The 16,195-nt window shown below is 53.8% G+C and overlaps 8 protein-coding genes across 8 annotated transcripts; 3 read left to right on the forward strand and 5 right to left on the reverse strand.

The window, feature by feature from the left end:
- Positions 1-35: 35 nt before the first annotated feature.
- Positions 36-2,021, reverse strand: N656DRAFT_797300 (uncharacterized protein; the record flags this gene model as incomplete). The annotated part of the gene is made up of 3 exons (XM_064817616.1): positions 36-958; positions 1,032-1,737; positions 1,836-2,021. 3 exons carry the CDS (start codon positions 2,019-2,021, stop codon positions 36-38), a joined length of 1,815 nt encoding a protein of 604 aa, XP_064670996.1.
- A 1,023-nt stretch (positions 2,022-3,044) lies between these two features.
- Positions 3,045-4,118, forward strand: N656DRAFT_788935 (HET-domain-containing protein; the record flags this gene model as incomplete). Its single annotated transcript, XM_064816737.1, has 3 exons — positions 3,045-3,164; positions 3,211-4,026; positions 4,086-4,118. 3 exons carry the CDS (start codon positions 3,045-3,047, stop codon positions 4,116-4,118), a joined length of 969 nt encoding a protein of 322 aa, XP_064670997.1.
- Positions 4,119-4,566: 448 nt separating this feature from the next.
- Positions 4,567-5,571, forward strand: N656DRAFT_707981 (WD40 repeat-like protein; the record flags this gene model as incomplete). Its single annotated transcript, XM_064811473.1, has 1 exon — positions 4,567-5,571. The coding sequence occupies one exon, from the start codon at positions 4,567-4,569 to the stop codon at positions 5,569-5,571; it is 1,005 nt and encodes a 334-aa protein (XP_064670998.1).
- A 228-nt stretch (positions 5,572-5,799) lies between these two features.
- Positions 5,800-9,568, forward strand: N656DRAFT_824045 (OPT superfamily oligopeptide transporter). The gene is made up of 11 exons (XM_064818434.1): positions 5,800-6,498; positions 6,582-6,621; positions 6,693-7,161; positions 7,272-7,760; positions 7,828-7,976; positions 8,029-8,288; positions 8,369-8,613; positions 8,698-8,762; positions 8,827-8,875; positions 8,950-9,163; positions 9,222-9,568. The coding sequence occupies exons 1-11, from the start codon at positions 6,201-6,203 to the stop codon at positions 9,311-9,313; spliced, it is 2,370 nt and encodes a 789-aa protein (XP_064670999.1). The 5' UTR covers positions 5,800-6,200; the 3' UTR covers positions 9,314-9,568.
- On the reverse strand, positions 9,498-10,547 carry N656DRAFT_778197 (uncharacterized protein). The gene has a single exon (XM_064814963.1). The coding sequence runs from the start codon at positions 10,470-10,472 to the stop codon at positions 9,624-9,626; it is 849 nt and encodes a 282-aa protein (XP_064671000.1). The 5' UTR covers positions 10,473-10,547; the 3' UTR covers positions 9,498-9,623.
- Positions 10,548-10,759: 212 nt separating this feature from the next.
- Positions 10,760-13,078, reverse strand: N656DRAFT_617253 (uncharacterized protein). The gene is made up of 2 exons (XM_064810329.1): positions 12,239-13,078; positions 10,760-12,168 (listed from the first exon to the last, which is right to left on the reverse strand). Exons 1-2 carry the CDS (start codon positions 12,806-12,808, stop codon positions 11,110-11,112), a joined length of 1,629 nt encoding a protein of 542 aa, XP_064671001.1. The 5' UTR covers positions 12,809-13,078; the 3' UTR covers positions 10,760-11,109.
- N656DRAFT_617252 (Metallo-dependent phosphatase) lies at positions 13,079-14,697 on the reverse strand. The gene is made up of 2 exons (XM_064810328.1): positions 14,588-14,697; positions 13,079-14,524 (listed from the first exon to the last, which is right to left on the reverse strand). The coding sequence occupies exon 2, from the start codon at positions 14,478-14,480 to the stop codon at positions 13,350-13,352; it is 1,131 nt and encodes a 376-aa protein (XP_064671002.1). The 5' UTR covers positions 14,481-14,524; positions 14,588-14,697; the 3' UTR covers positions 13,079-13,349.
- Positions 14,698-14,851: 154 nt separating this feature from the next.
- N656DRAFT_707743 (uncharacterized protein) lies at positions 14,852-15,724 on the reverse strand (the record flags this gene model as incomplete). The annotated part of the gene is made up of 2 exons (XM_064811454.1): positions 14,852-15,161; positions 15,210-15,724. The coding sequence occupies 2 exons, from the start codon at positions 15,722-15,724 to the stop codon at positions 14,852-14,854; spliced, it is 825 nt and encodes a 274-aa protein (XP_064671003.1).
- Positions 15,725-16,195: the final 471 nt, after the last annotated feature.

Below are 16,195 nucleotides of genomic sequence, written 5' to 3' on the forward strand. Positions count from 1 at the left end.
ATATCGATCCCCAAAACCATATAAATGACAGTTCCTTAAGCCCAAAATAGCTGTTCCGTCACCCAGCGGGATTCGCGCGAGAATAAAACCGCAATCGTCACCGAGTTTCCCACGTGGGGCGCACCGCTCGGCGGGCCGAGCAGCTTGATTCCCCTTCGGATCTTGGAAGCAAGACCATCAACCTTGCCTGAAAGCGGCGGTTCAAAGCTAAAGATCGGGGTTGACGGCACGAAGTCGACGGCACGACAACTAAGGTGGAGCAGCGCCAGCATCTGCGGAACCGTCGCAACGAGCCCTTCCCTAGGGGACAAGTCACAGTCCAAATCGTCATGGAGAGTGATGTGCAGCGCTTTCCTCCAGCCTCGGCCGATACTTGTCCATTCCTTCAAGTTCTTCCTCCCTGAAACGACTGCCACCGGGCGCGGTGCGGGCTGTTTCCCCCGTGCTCGACAGCTCAGCGTCCTCCCAACTCGTCTCAGCTCGATACGATTCGGGTTTCCGTCCCTGGCCAACATGCGGCATACCTCCCTGGGCATGTCCTTGAAGCGCGCCTCCAAGCGCAGCCCCGTGACGGCACGCCCGCTGCCGAACTCGGCCTTGAGCAAGGCGACAGCGCCCGATTTAACGTCGTCGCTGTAGGTTATGACGGTCATGTACTCGCTTTGGCCGCATTGGTACTTCACCGAGCTCATGAGTTCGTTCTCGAGCTCGTGGAGCTTCTCCATGTCCAGCTTGCCGCCTGCTTCCCCCTCTCCCCCGGGTTCGGAGGGATCATCACAGACATACATCTCCCGCGGGACGTTTCGCCACATGTTGATCCACTGATATGGTTTGACGAGCGGTAGGAACCCCTTCGAGCTGACCTCGACGCCGAAGCCAGAGACATTGATGCCGACTCCGAGTTCGACTTCTTTCAGCGTCTCTCTCACCTCCCTTTCTCTTTCCGCTATGAATTGGCCTAGTGGAAGTAGACTGTAGCGGGTGAGGAGTCTTGGTTTCCCAGAACAGGCCATGAATACTAGTACCGGTACCCGAGGTGTCCCAGTGGGGTTCGGGTAGGAATGCCGTTAGTTTGATGAAGGGCTTGAAGACCTTGGCTCGTAAGAGGGCTTCGAATTCGCTTGGTCTTTCTGCTGTCGTTGGGGGCTGCGGGAGGGTGCCACCTCCCATCTCACGATCCGGCTCCAGGCCTCTAGACGACGACTCTGGTGGTTCTTTGCTTCCGACCCCGGTTGCTGAAGGGATATGGTCATTGGCTGTCATTCGGCCGAAAGACTGGGACGGAACCCTGGGTGACGCCGACTTGGGAGGCTCGTCCCGTGGGGAAACGGCCGCTGCGTAGAACTCCCCATAGGCCAGGTGGGGGTCGACATTCGCATCCGGGTCCTCCTCAAACTTTTCGAGATGGTGGACCAGGCGCCGAGACAGATTCAAGGTCTTTTTTCTAACCCAGGAGAGTGGGTTCGAGAGCCATATCTTTCGTTCATTCCCACCAGATTCGAACACGGGTTGTGGACGGCTATGAAGAAGTGTTGGATCGTCATTGAGACTGAACTGTGAGCTGCGGTTTCGTGCTTTGCCGGCTGCTTTTCTCCTGGAAGCAGCGAAATAGCTGCGGCCAGACAGACTCGAAGACTTCGTACGGGGTCCAACAGATATAGACACGGCTCCGGCTATGACCCCGACATCGCCCTCGAGGTCGATCTCAGGCTCGGGGTCGGAGGCGCTGCTGGGCAGCTGCGGGAAAGATTCAATTCTCACTATTTGGTCCCAGGAGAATTTTCGAGTTAGCCAGCTCCAAATAGAGACCCCGAGTCGTGTTCCAATGAACTGACCCTGACCTCCTCCACTCCATCTCCGCTATCATCTTCGGATTCGAGCTGGGAATTTGCGTTGAAGAAGCCCGTTTCCAGCAATTCGATAAGCATCGCCGCTTTCTCGCTGTCGCTCCGGCTCTCCTCGAGAAGCAACTTCAATTTTTCGCCCTGATCGGCCGACTTCCACTCACTGTCGCCTGACATGGTTGTGCTAGTCGTTGCAGGTAATAGTACTAAGTGGAAGACTGGTTGTTGAGAGATTACCTAGTGCCTGCTGTCGTCGGTCGACCTCGGATCAAGAGCAAAAACGAGGCATCGGAGGATGCGGGGGGTTGAACGCAAAAGCTCTGCAGGTTTTATGCTTGCAAGTTGCAACAAATCACAGCTAGGGCCCAACCACTCTGCAGTTGCTCGCTACCTGCCCGGCTTCAGAGCCTTGACTAGGTAGGTACTCCTGCACGGCCATCTACAACCGGAGAACATCCTCCTGGATGATACAGGACTCGTCCAAATAAGTGACTTCGGGCGGGTTCAGAAGCGGGATATGTGAGGTTGAGGTACCGACATGGCCAACTCTTGGATCGAGCGCAGTGCGAGACATGAATGCAGATGGTGAACATGGATGCCACTTTACCTTCTTCACGGGCTTAATTTAGTTCAATAAGTACCTTACCTATGTGAAAGCTCTCGGTGCAGTTATACCTTCGAACGCGACATAGAGCAGACGAGCCCAACCTAACCAGATATGACAGGCCTGCAGCACCTCAGCCAATCCGACAGGCAAATGTTGGCCTTGCATTTGTCCAGCTGAATCACACAGCGGATACCCTTGATGCGCAGTTGCGCAGTATTCCTCAGGAGGGCACTTCCTGGGTCAACTTCGTTGGGGTCTCCTCACTCAGGTTTCCATTGACTGTCAACACGAACCAACATTCACTTCAATATTCCCAAGCTTAACAGGAGACACCCACTTACTTCGAGTTGGAAGGTGCGAGCGACGGCGTCCACCTAGAGCGTCCAAATCAATCCAGGACTCGGACTCGTGCAACGGTGCAACTGCCGTTTGCCAGGCTACACACTGTGCGCTACACGCCGTATACTCTGGATCTTGATCCCAAGTCCTCTTATCGACCCAGAATTGGTAAAGTCCTACTGGTACTCCGTTACAGTTCGCTTCAAGTTCGTGTTCCCGAACTACTGGTAGGCTCACCACAAACTTCGCAGACGATGCGCCTAATCAACGTAACGACGACCCGGTTCGAGGAGTTCCCCGAATATGGGATGCCCCGTTACGCCATCCTGTCGCATACTTGGGGCAGAGACATTGAAGACCTTACATTTGGCGAAGTCGAGCAGGGAATCAACGACAAAACCTGGCGTCGGATCGGTAAAGTTGAAGGGTTGCTGTGAGCAAGCCAAGAGAGACGGCTTCGGCTATGTCTGGATTGACACCTGCTGTATCGACAAGACCAATCTCGTGGAACTCAGCGAGGCCATCAACTCCATGTTTCGATGGTATCAGCACGCAGCCGTCTGCTATGCCTATCTGTCTGATGTTCACGACGGCGAGGATCCCCGGGCTGAAGGATCTAGCTTCCGGACAAGCCGCTGGTTCTCGAGGGGGTGGACTCTGCAAGAACTCCTAGCGCCTAAACGCTTGGTCTTCTTCAGCACCGACTGGCACCGCCTGGGCACCAAGGTGCAATTGCGGACCGTTGTGGAACAGATCACAGGCATCCCAGAGCGGTTCTTACGTGGTAGTAGCGATATAAGCTCGGCCAGCGTTGCGCCACGCATGTCCTGGGCCGCCCAGAGACAAACCGGAAGGCCCGAAGATATTGCTTATTGCCTCCTCGGCATTTTCGGCATAGCAATGCCTATGATTTACGGGGAAGGCCGCGATCGTGCCTTCATGCGGCTGCAGGAGCACATTATGAGGACCACAAGTGATCACTCCATCCTGGCATGGGGCCTTGGGGGGCCTACCAGCGGCTCGGAGCAAGCCCAACCCGGGGGAGGGATTCTTGCAAACAGCCCGTCCGATTTTGCACATTCCGGTCACATCGTTCCCCAAGACCAGCGCACGGCCTACGTCGACCAGCTTGAGATATCTGGGGGCAGTCTTCGTGTCTCCTTGTCAGTGATCGCCACTTCTACCGAGACTATCGGACTGCTCAATTGCGGCCCAGAGGAAGACTCCCAACAATCCGTGGGAATCCCGCTTGCGAAGGTAGCAGTGGGAAGTTCCAACGAGTTTACTCGATCTAGGGGTCGCCGCTCGGTTCTACTGTCACGCCCTAGGCCTGATGTCGCAAGAAAAGTCATTTATCTTAGGAACGATAATGGAGAGAATGCACAGAGCTCAGGCCAACAATGCTGGACTTATGATGATGGTGATTTTGCCGACATCGGGCTAGAAGTGCTTGATGTGATGCCGCGATTCTCGTGGCACGAGGAACGATCTAAGATTGTACCCGCGACTAACTTATATGGGGGGATGTCTCCAACATTGGTCCGGCTACGCCACGACTCAGAAGGCTCCGTGGATTTCCTTGTCTTACTCATGTTTACTCAGCAGGGCCGCGTGGTTGATGCTCGCTACCATATCACCACCTGCTCTAGGGACACTCTACCAGAGTCATTGGTTGGAGAGCCGTTGCTTGTTATGCAGGAAGTGGCTGGAAGGGAAAATGCAAGAAATGGATTTATCAACTTGGCATTGGTACTAGAGCAATGTGAAGGACGATCAATGTTCGCCATCAAACCGGAGCGGACCTTTTACACGCTTGAAGTCACCCTTGATGTGACCACTCTAGACGCAGTGAAACCAGATCAACCGGTACCGACCAGTATACAGTTCTGGGACCGTGCTTCTGACCAGCCTCACTGGATTCTCACTGGACACGGGCACTCAGTCACGTCAGTTGCCATCTCGCACGACTCTAGACTGCTGGCGTCGGGATCCGCCGACTACACCATTCGGCTTTGGTCTCTAACCACTGGCCATGTACTGCAGACACTTTATGGCAATGGCAAAATATGGTCGGCCGCCTTCTCTCACGACTCTAAACTACTAGCCTCATCCTCCTCTAATAGCAGGATTCAACTTTGGAACTTAGCTACAGGCGAGCTTCAGCATGCTCTTGACGGGCATGAAAACGGTGTTTACTCAGTCGTCTTCTCGCACGACTCTACACTGCTGGCATCAGCAGGTTCCGATCATACAATTCGGCTCTGGGATACAACTGCCGGACAACTCCATCGGATTTTACGGGGCCACTCAAGCGTAGGTATCTCGCTAGCATTTTCGGGCGACTCCAGACTCCTAGCAGCAGGATCGATCAGCGGGCCTGTTTGGCTCTGGGATCCGACTACCGGCCAGCTACAGCAAACCCTTCGGGGACACTTGGGAAGGGTTCCCTCACTCTGCTTCTTATACAACTCTACGATTCTAGCATCAGCATCCTGGGATGGAACTGTTCGGCTTTGGGATGTGGCTACTGGACAGGAGCGTCATGCGCTCAAGGAAGAGCCAAGTGTGGTTTGCGCAGCAGCCTTCTCGCATGACTCCAAACTGCTAGCATCTGTCTCTTATGACGGGACAATCCGTCTCTGGGATACGACTACTGCCCAGGTGCGACGGACACTGAACCATCCAGGACGGCGTTGGTCAGCCGTCTTCTCCCCCGACTCTAGGATTCTAGTATCGGCGTCTAGCAACAAGACCATCCGGGTCTGGAAGACTAACGGGTGAGACAGCGGTATGCATCGATAGACACCCTAAATGTGCAGAGAGCGCGGCTTCTGCTGTTGTGTCAAGATATGCTGAGGTAGTGGCTGGTTATCGTAACTTCAACTGCCGCAATATCCTTATCACGAGGGTCCATCAACACCATATCCTTTACCCCTTCAAGCAAGAAATATATCCGCAATATTTCCAAAGGACCATCACAATTCCCGCAATATCCCCCTTCTGGGACTGGCAATATTAGGAAGGTGCTTCGTCAACGGCAGCAACCCCGGTATCGGCGGATTCGGTTCCCATGCTGTCCATTACCAATCTCGAGCAATCAGGATAGCAATCACCAGGCTCTTCTTGGATGGCGAGATACGGTACTTGGAAGTTCTCTCAATCCCAGGCACCGAACGAGACATTGGACCAAGCATTGTGGGATTCCCGGTTTAGGCAGGTCCTGAATGGAATTCGAGACTACATGGCCCCGGGGCAGTGGTTCCCAAGGAGCCTATTGTAATCAGTATGCATGCCATTCCCATCTTCTCCGGATCCGACCTCTTGACTTTCTCGGCGCCACTCTTGGCTCGTGGTTATTCTCAGTCCTTTGCAAATATTAGGTGGCACCGCTAACACCATCTGCATCCGTCATGGCTGCCGCCGAGCCTCGCGAGGCGGCTCGGACCGAGTCCGGCCCGGACGTCATGTCCTTTCCGGGTGAAAAGCAGAACCCCAAGGTCCAGGATGAGGAGCATGCCATCACAAACGAGAAAGCTGCCATCCAGAAGGATGCCAGCAACATCGATTTACCAACCTACGACGCGCGGGAGGAGGACCACTTTGGGGAGAAAGAGGTCATTACTGACGCCAAGGGGCTTATAACTCACGTTCTCCATGTCGACGATAACCCGTCCCTTAGCCCATGGACATTCCGGGCCCTCTTCCTCGGTATGGTCCAACCAATACATCCACTATGCTGTTTCTGCATGGCCACATCTAGCAAAGAGGCATCGGGCTGACACATGCGACAGGGTCTGGCTTGGCCATCTTTGCGGCCGTTCTGCAGACAATGTAAGAGAACCCGAAACACATGAGGTTGAGCTTGATGTAGCAAGCAGGGATAACCGTACTGATCCAGCCAGATACTACTTCAAGCCACAAGCCATCTACGTTAGCGTAGTCTTCCTCACAGTCATCGCCTACATTCTTGGAGAGATCTTGGCATACATCCCTCGCCTCGGCCCCGTCGGGCGCTTTCTGAATCCCTTTCCTTTCAACTCAAAGGAGCATGCCTTCATCGTCGTCATGGCATCCTCGGGCGCCACCACCGCCGTTGCTACCGAGATCCTGGCCGCGCAGCGCCTGTACTACGACATGGAACCCAACACCGGCGCCGCTATATTCCTCGTCATCTCGTCACAGCTGTTGGCGTATGGAATTGCCGGTCTTCTGCGAAGTATCTTGGTGCAGCCGACCAAGATGCTCTGGCCCATTAATCTTCCTGTCAACTCGCTGATGGAAACGCTGCACCGAGACCGCACCGAGACCTCGAGGCGAGTGAAGGTGTTCTTGACCATCTTCTTAGTCATGTTTTGTTACGAGATAATTCCCGTAAGTGCTTTGCCCCTTCCCTACCTAGACATCTAACCCGTCGTGGTGTTGGGCATTCCAGATTGAGTCCAGGCTCGACTGCTGATTCAGGGGCTGCTGCTGTATACTAGGAATGGATCTTCCCACTCCTGCAGGGGGTTTCCATCTTCTGTCTGGTGCATCAAAACTCGCTTGTTTTCACTAATCTGTTTGGCGGCTCCCAGGGAAACGAAGGTCTCGGATTCCTGTCCGTCAGTTTCGACTGGCAATATATCGCCTTTCTGGGCTCGCCGCTGTGGGTACCCCTGTACACACTCACCAACAGCTGCATAGGCTACCTTCTGTGCATTGTCCTCTTCATGGGCCTCTACTACGGCAATGTCTGGGAATCGCAGAACTTCCCCTTCATGTCCCAGCTGCTGTACGATGGCAGCTCCAACTCAACAAACTTTGTGACCTATAACCTAACCCAAATCTTGACCCCTGAACATACGATCAACAGCACTGCTGTCGAGGCAGCTGGCGTTCCGCACATGACCGCCACGTACATCGCCTACCTGATAACGACAAATATGGGTATCACGGCTGCTTTGGTTCATATGCTGCTGTGGAACTACGATGTAAGAAGAGTCTCATTGATGAAACAGTCGATTGCCTCAATTCCCCTGACTCTAATGACCGGTCTAGGACATCAAAGACGGATGGTCCTTCCTCGCTCCTCACAACCTCAAGAGAGTTCTCGACCCGTCATTTTGGCGATTCTGGGAAGCTCGCGAGTCGCAGGAAGATTACAAGAGACGAGTCCTGGCCGACCCGGACAAGGATCCTCATTACAAGTCCGTCTGCCCCTCCTCCGCTTAGCTACAACCTTAACTTACAATTATTTAGACTGATGGTGCAGAACGGCTACCGAGAAGTGCAACAGTGGTGGTACTTTGGCGTGCTGGTGGTGGCTTTCGCTCTTGGAATGGGGACGTTGTACGGGACCAACTCGACTCTGCCATGGTGGGGATTCATACTCGCCAACCTCTTTGCCGCCATCTTCATCTTGTTTTTCGGTGCCCAGATGGGAATTACCGGGTTTCAGTTCAATCAGCAGCCTATCCTGCAAATGTTGGCAGGATACATCCACCCGGGAAAGCCCCTCGGTAAGTCCTAATTTCGAGGTACACCAGCAAGGATAACATCAGACCCTGACTTGACTGTTATTAACACGTTGGGTTCTTAGCAAACATGTACTTCACCGTCTTCGGGTTCAACGGTGTCCAACAGGGCCAGTGGCTTCTGCGCGACCTTAAGCTGGCACAGCTCGCCCATCTGTCGCCTCGTTCGACCTTTTGTGCACAGATGCTGGGCACCATCATCGGCGCCATATTCGACTATATCATGATGCAGAGTATCGTGGATTCCCAGTTCGAGGTTCTGACCTCGATCGAAGGGTCGAATGTCTGGTCGGGACAGAATGTCCAGCAGGTAAGCCACTACGTCCAAGAGCCTCTGAAACATCCAAAGTCAGATAAGTACCTTAATAACCTAATGGCTTCCATGTTTCGTCAGTACAACACTCTCGCCCTCGCCTGGTCCATGGCTAGCGATATGTTCAGCGTTGGTGCGCGCTACCAGTGGGTAACCCTTTGCGTACCTGCTTGGGTTTGCTGTCCCAGTGCCATTTTGGCTTCAGTACAGGAAGACCAAGATTCGCGTCTTCAAGTACATCAACCTGAGCATCATCCTGGTAAGTATCATTCTGCGGCTTTAGCTAGCTGCTCTTGGCCTGTTGTGTCATAGAGAAACATGCCCCCCTAACAGATGATGCAGTGGTACATGGGCTGGCTCTTCGTGGGCGTCAACTCGTCCATCCTCAGCTACTTCGCAGCCGGATTCTTCGCACAACTCTATCTCCGCCGGTACAAGCCCGAGTGGTTCGTCAAGTGGAACTATCTTACCTCAGCTGCTCTCGACGGGGGCACTCAGGTCCTCGTGTTCATCCTGTCCTTCGCCGTTTTTGGCGGCAGCGGTACCGGTGAGTGCTGGGCTTTGTTGCCGCTTCTTGGCCAAATGCCTAGACTGACACAGAGCAGCACACAGCTTCCCTACCTGGGCCGGTAACAATGGGGGTATCGGCGCGGGTAGGAATATCGACTACTGCATGTTCAACCCGGCCAATGCTTGAGGTGACGACTCAACAAGCTGGGAGCAGTGACACCCTCTTGCTGCTGGAGTACGTGACTTCCGACCCGGCGATGGTGTGGCTTCTGAGAGTCGCATTGTCTCGGGTGTTCTCTGCGTGTCCGGGCGTACTCCCAAACTGGACAATGGTGAAGCTTCCAGTTAGGGAACGCTGCACAATACAATGTCATGTAGGTAGTTGAGCTGTCAAGCTGCACGGGTTATACCGTTACAATACATGTATGTACACATGGAAATGCGCACAACCCCGTGTCTATGCCAGGGGACGACTGTGATGCCACGACCGAGTTCAATCATCCATTGAGTTCATCCTCATCGATGAGTAGCTCTTCATTCCCAACTGTGTCCCTGGCGGGTCCTTCCATATCGTCATCGTCGTCCTCAAACTCGGCATAGTTTTCCACATCGTAGTCATCATCTCTTTTTGTCTCTATATCGTCGTCCTGATCGTCAGCGTCTCTCGGGACAGGATCGTGATCCCTATGCTCCGAGATTTTGTCAACGAGCGGCATAGGCGCGACTTCGGTCGGACGGTCGAAATCCTCCTCGGCCGTCTGTCGGGGTTCATTCTCGTCAATTTCGTGATCATGATCGTAGCCGGGGTTGCGGACATCGAAATTGGCCTGCATTTTGCGGTCTTGTTCCTCAACGTCGTCATCAGGCTGGATGATTACAGCCCGACCATCATCTCCGCGGGCACGTTTGACAAGCCGGCGGACCTCAGGGTCGGATTCATTGGAGGCATCGCCAGTCGCATCGTCAACTATGGACCGGGGGTGTTTTGCTGACGAACCCCTGCGTTCGGGTGAGCCACCTCGTTCGACGTCGGTGTCGTCTGGCTCAGTTGTCATAGAGGATTCTGCCGAGTTTTGCCGGAGGAATATATTGGTGGTTTTGGGCTGGTTCAGGTGACGAAATTGGGCATCATCACGTTTCATGTCGTTAGTGCTGCCCTTGCTAGCCGTTGCTGCGTTCTCGTCGCGACTCATAACAGCCGCAACTGCAGCCTCGTTCGGGTCGAGTATCAGCTGATCATCTGCGGCATTTTGCTGGAATGGATTGCCCTCCTCCAGACCTTCCTCTGCGAGTCCATCGACATATTGATCAGATTTGTTCTTGGTGTATTGCTCGTCCCTGGGCATTCTTAAGTATGTTGTCGTGTCTATGTAACTGCAAGCACTCGCGAATCAAATTGATATGTGAATTAAGGGGCTCCTAGACCTACTTTGTGCTGATTATCAAAGAGCATGACGAGGATTGACATTTGTGAGGCCAGAATTCTCAAGGACACCATCTCGTGACATCATCGACGTCAGACTACCACTTATAGTGGGTTCTGACGTTGCGAATTAGGGCAATCGCAGCCGAGGGTCGACAAGTTCAGTGTGACCAACCCAGTAATTACACAGCGGTGGTAAATAGAGATAATGTGTGTAAAGTGGATTCCTCATGCCGTTTCCTAAACCAACAACTAGGCGACGTCGGTGAAATCGATGAATCGCCCCTTGAGGTGGCGCTTCAGAAGTTCAGATGCTGAGAAGGCGGGAGCAAATCCTCATACAACAGGCACGGATGCCAATCAGAATGAATCCAACTTGAATATCGAGTTACCAGGCATGAAATCAGCGTACGAATAGCGACAAGAGATGAAGCGATTCCCGCAGCATCCACCCTGCCGGACCTGATAAACTGAATAGGTAGAAAGGAAGCAGCTTGAACAGACCGTAATCATATCATGAAGGGGAGAGCGAAACCAGAGCCCGGCCGTGGTGAATAACTTCAGATTGTTGGGTTTGGAGCCGCGGTGATGACTTCATCCATGCACTTCTCATCCTGGGAAGCCTTCTCCCCGACGGGTATCTTTGGCAATGCCTCCTCGTCGGACACGTCCTTATCATACTTCTCATTGTACAGCATCTGAGGATTCAGTGCCCACGAGCCCCTGGGAACGAACGTCGAAGCCAGGACAATAACGGCAATCACCGTGAACTGAACACCGCCAACGTTCTTGATGGCTTCGTAGATATTGCCGCCGCTGGTCCCACCGGTCTGGGTGTACACTTGATCAATGTACCGCCCGAGAAGAGGCGAAGCGACCGCAACGAAAATGATGTTGATGGAGTACAAGAACGCCATGACAGCTCCTAGAGTCGAAACCCTCTCCTCTTCGGATTCGGTCCGCGTGAGCAGTGCTTGGATGTACGCAATAAGGGAGACGTCACCCGCAGACCAGCACATGGAGACGGGAAGCACCGTAGCCGCTGCGATCCAGGCCTGGGACACGTCGCCCGCGGGAGGCCGCCAGAAGGGCATGTACCAGACCACGAGCAGCGTGAGGGCGTCGAGGCGAATCCAGGGGATAGGGGTGGGGATGAGGTTGTAGCTGAAGAGCACGAGAAGCGCGCCGATCAGCTCACCCAGATTGGACCCTCCGATGATGATCTGGGACCACGACGATTCACCCAAGTAACGACGGGCGACGGGCGGGACAATGCCGGATTCAAGGTAGCGATGCCCGTAGAGAGCAATCGTGTAGGCCGGGATAAGCCAGGCAAACTTCCTTGAGGAAAGAAGGATCTTGCCACCCACGTAGATGGACTCGAAGAAGACGAGGAAGCTGGTGTACAAGGCTTTTGCGAAAGATCTTAAGCCCCACCCGCCCTTAGGCTCCTCTGTTTTGGTGACAGTGGTGATCTTGACGGCATAGAAGGCGAGAGCCCCAAGCGCAAAACAGGGCGGGGTGATAAGAAAGGCTTTGTTGTTGCCCAGGTTGGGAATGAGACCGAGGGCTGTGCAAAATGCAGCAGCCGTACCAGAGAGTTCGTTGAAGACGTGAACCTAGGTAGGATTGGTGGGCATGTTAGCATGAACCCGCTGAATCGCAAAAGAGTTGGTTGACCTAGCCTACCAGTGAGTCCATGACCCGGAGCTTCTTGACATTGCCGCCAACAATATCCCGGGGAATAACGCGTCGGATTAGCTCAATCATGCCGTAAGCAATACCACAGATGGAGTATATCGGAATCATCCCGTCAGTGTTGAAATCGCCGTAGTACCAATACTGGTTCTTGGGGTGTTTTCCAACCCCTCGGTACGCTTCTGGAAGAAATTGTCCTCCGGTTGCCCCGTCTACGATCAAAAGGATGGCCGAAAAGATACCGAACACAAGGATTGCCCCAGCAAGGACCTTCTGTGTCGGATACCGCTTGATCAAGGGGGCAATAATGATGGAGCCAACCACTTGGAATGCTTGGTTCAGGCCCGTCAAGAGACCGATCCGCTCAAAAGTCTTGGGGGCCGTATTGGAGATGGACGCGTCATAATCATAGCGGTTCGTGGCAAGTGCGACAACTGAGCCGTTGAAAGCTTCGAGTCCAAACTTGTAGAGCACGATTCCGACGATGTATATGGCGATGTTGCGTCTCTCAACTGGCGTAAAGAGGCGCCATGCCTCAGGAATAGTGGTGAAATACCCCATAGGGAACTATCAGGTAGTAATCTCAGTGCAAGAGGCGGGACTCAAAGGGATGATCGTGAGACTCTCTGAAATCGAGGTGTGGACTCCAACCGACAGATGACGCGGGCAAAGGCAGGTCAACAGGAGCAAAACCGCTCGGTATGGGGGCTCAAGTAAGGTATGCTCGACGGGGAGGGGTTCAAGCCTATCATTACGACGGAGCCCTGTCCCATGGCGGTTCTCGTCACCCTCGTGACGACAAGAAGCGGGCGGAATCTCGCTCACCGCGCCGAAAACATGCGTCCGCGGTTAGTGACGAACGGATGGTGCACTCTGATGCTCATCAGCCCATAGGACGACTTGAAGTAATGGCGTGTTGCCAAGATTGCTGGCGCGAAAGCAAGCTGCAGTTCTGGCTTTTCCGAGTAAGGTGATGGCCGAGAGCATAGAGATTGATTGATAAGATTGGAGTGATACGCCGCCCCCGGCAGCCAGCAGCTTTTGGCGTTCCTAGCCCACTGTTGCCAAGCGGGAGGCTGATCAAATGACGCGGAATCTGCCGTTAACATCGGCGTGACGCTCTTGAGCCAATTTTGTGGTGCTGGTCGATGTCGGTGGGGAGCAGAAAAGACTTTACTGGTAGGTTGCCAACCGCACAAACTGGTGGCAGTGGACGGCTGAGAGATTCAGTGACAGCAGGCATCCTACACACAGCTTGAATCGATGGCGGCGGGGAGCTCAATGTCAATGACCCACGGCAACTGGGCTTGTCCCTCCTCTGTCGATTGGATGGCCGCATTGACGAAGAGCGTCGTCTGTCCTGGCACGATAGGGTGCTCGCTTCATGAGGAATGGTCCGTGGCACGGTACCCATCCGCCCTGAGTGCCCGAAGTCGGGCCTCTTTCTCCACGATATCCTGGGCCGTATCCCACTTTCCTGGGAGGAGTGTTGCCAGAGTGTCCACCACAGCCGATTCGCCGTTGTTGATGTTGACAAAATGTGAGGGGATTCGCTGGGCGTGTCACGCCATGCCACCAACTTGGCGCCCCAACCCTCGTGAATATGACCAAAGCAATGCAGGCGTGGCCGGGCTCTCGCGACGGCAGCAAAGAGATGCTCGCAACCACCGCGCTGCTTGGAGGCTGTCAAGTCCAATACACCCTTGGGAGGGCCATGGGTGATGACGACGTCGACCCCGTTGTTGATAGCAAAGTCGTAGTGTTCTCCCCGTTTGTACTGAAACCCCCAGTCGGCGTCTACAGATGGGGTAAAGGCGCTGGCGTGGACTGTAAGGCTGGCGCCGTTGTCGAGATTAAAGTGGTGGACACCTTGGTCAAGAAACACGATGCCGTCTACTCTAGCATCCCCAAATAGCTGTCGGGCGTCGCCAAAGTCGCCATATTCCTTCTTTATAAGCCCCGGCTCAATCGAAAAGACGGCTTCTGCCTGCGCTCTCTTCTTCATGAACATTGGTGTGTCCAGCGTAAAGTCGTGGTTTCCTGCGATGACAAGTTTAAGAGGCGCGTTGATGGTTCGTAAGAGATCCAAGGTCGTGCGGAACTCGTCAAGTTTTGACTCGTTTGTCAGGTCACCACAGTGGATGGCCACGTCGACAGGTAAATCTGGGATGGCGAGTCCCTTTTCCGCATGGGTATCCGAGATGACAAGGAATCTTGTCTTGATGTCCTGCATCTTGGTGTGGAGGTCCTGAACTTAGGAGTGTAGGAATACCTTAGCTGACGTGATGTGTAAGTGAACCTGGAGGTTGGACTTGGGGGGTTGGAGATACCATACGATACCTTCCCAAGGAATTTAACAACTTCTGCTGCACAGACTACTAGTAGGCAGTTCCTTCCATCAACTTCAAACCACCCACCGTTTCAACCTTATTCTAGCCAGCCGAGCCAACCTTAAGGCCTAAGCCACAACTTGCGTTAACCGCGGTATTGCTCCACGACAGAGCAGCTCGAAACGCCAAAGAAAATGGGCATACGAACCAGATCAATATCGCCAAGAAAGTGTTTCATCTTGCACGCGGTTGTTAAGAAGACTGAAAGTTTACACTACGGGCGCTGGGCTGGAGGACCATGTGCCAACGCCATCTCCTCCCTTATCCTGGCATCACAGACCCCCGGGAACTCACACTGACAGCCAATCTCGCTCCCACGTCTGACGGTGCGCATAGTGATAGAATACCTCCCTTGCCGCCGTACGGTCTGGCCGTCGATGACATCGGTCTTGCGGGGCCTGATGCCATGCGTGTAGCCGTACCGAGAAGCTCCCGTCATGAGAAGCAGGGAGCGGGGCGGGAGGATCAGTTCCCACGAGGGATGCATGTGCTCCTCGTGATTGTCATCGGTCGTCTGCTTTCCGCTTTGATCATCTCGACCAGCGACTTCAGGAGGACGCCTCGATGGTGACTCGGGAGTGCCGCTCCCTGCGGCTACCGACCTCTTGGGCAAGCGCATCTTCCGCGCGTCGTTGGGGCCCGACATCCGGAAGACCATGGGCACCGCACTGCCAAAGGAGAGGCTGTATAGTGCCTCGCCAAACATGGAATGTGTGTCAACATGCGGGGGGATGCCTGTGCCTGGCGGGTAGTATTGGACGGTGAACTGGTCCGGGAGGTAGCTCTGAATGGGGAGGCGCGGTAATATGGCTTTGATGTAGGGCGGCACTGGGGTAAAGTGTGTTTCCGAGGCGCCAAACGTGGTGTAGTCAAAGTGGTGGCCAAAGTGCTGACTGATGCGTTTCCTGGTGTTCAGTGGGGGGTCTGAGTGGTTTGACTCTGCGGCATGGAATGCGGCGATCATGGTCGCTTCTTCGGATTCGCTAATGAAATCGAGGATCAAGGTCAAACCGATGTCGTCCCACCTTAGGATCTTGGGATCGGTGGGGTCAACCGATGGTGTTGGTGGTTGTGGCTGAGCCGCCATGTTGATGTGGTCGAAGCACATGCGCACAAGATTTGTTGATCTGAAGTTCTGTAACGTCAAAGTTTTGGTGGAGATAGCACTCTCAACCCTAACCCTGCAGGATCTCTTGAATTACAACAACTTCGTATAAAAATTTTCAATTCTAACTTAGTGCCAAAAAGCAAAAGATACTTATCACACCGATTCTGCTTCTTACGGCCTTCTGAACTACAAAGTACAAACCAAGCATTTTCGAGTCATGTGCCTGATGACGTGCTATGGCAAAGCGATTGCGAAACTGTCAAGTCAATCAGTCTAGATCCGGCCTCGGGGGTGACTTCCCTAGGAAAAAGAACTACACGTCGTGGAAGAGCGCTGGATGTGTTTTCTCTGCGTCAGTGGCGCGGCGCCATGGCCGGGACAAGATCTGCCCTTGCACGATAGGTATCGTTCACTAGGGAAGGGGCCAATCAAGGCCCGTATCATTGATCA

Source organism: Canariomyces notabilis (assembly GCF_033297395.1).
Source record: "Canariomyces notabilis strain CBS 508.74 unplaced genomic scaffold N656scaffold_8, whole genome shotgun sequence".
Classification (NCBI taxonomy): domain Eukaryota; kingdom Fungi; phylum Ascomycota; class Sordariomycetes; order Sordariales; family Chaetomiaceae; genus Canariomyces; species Canariomyces notabilis.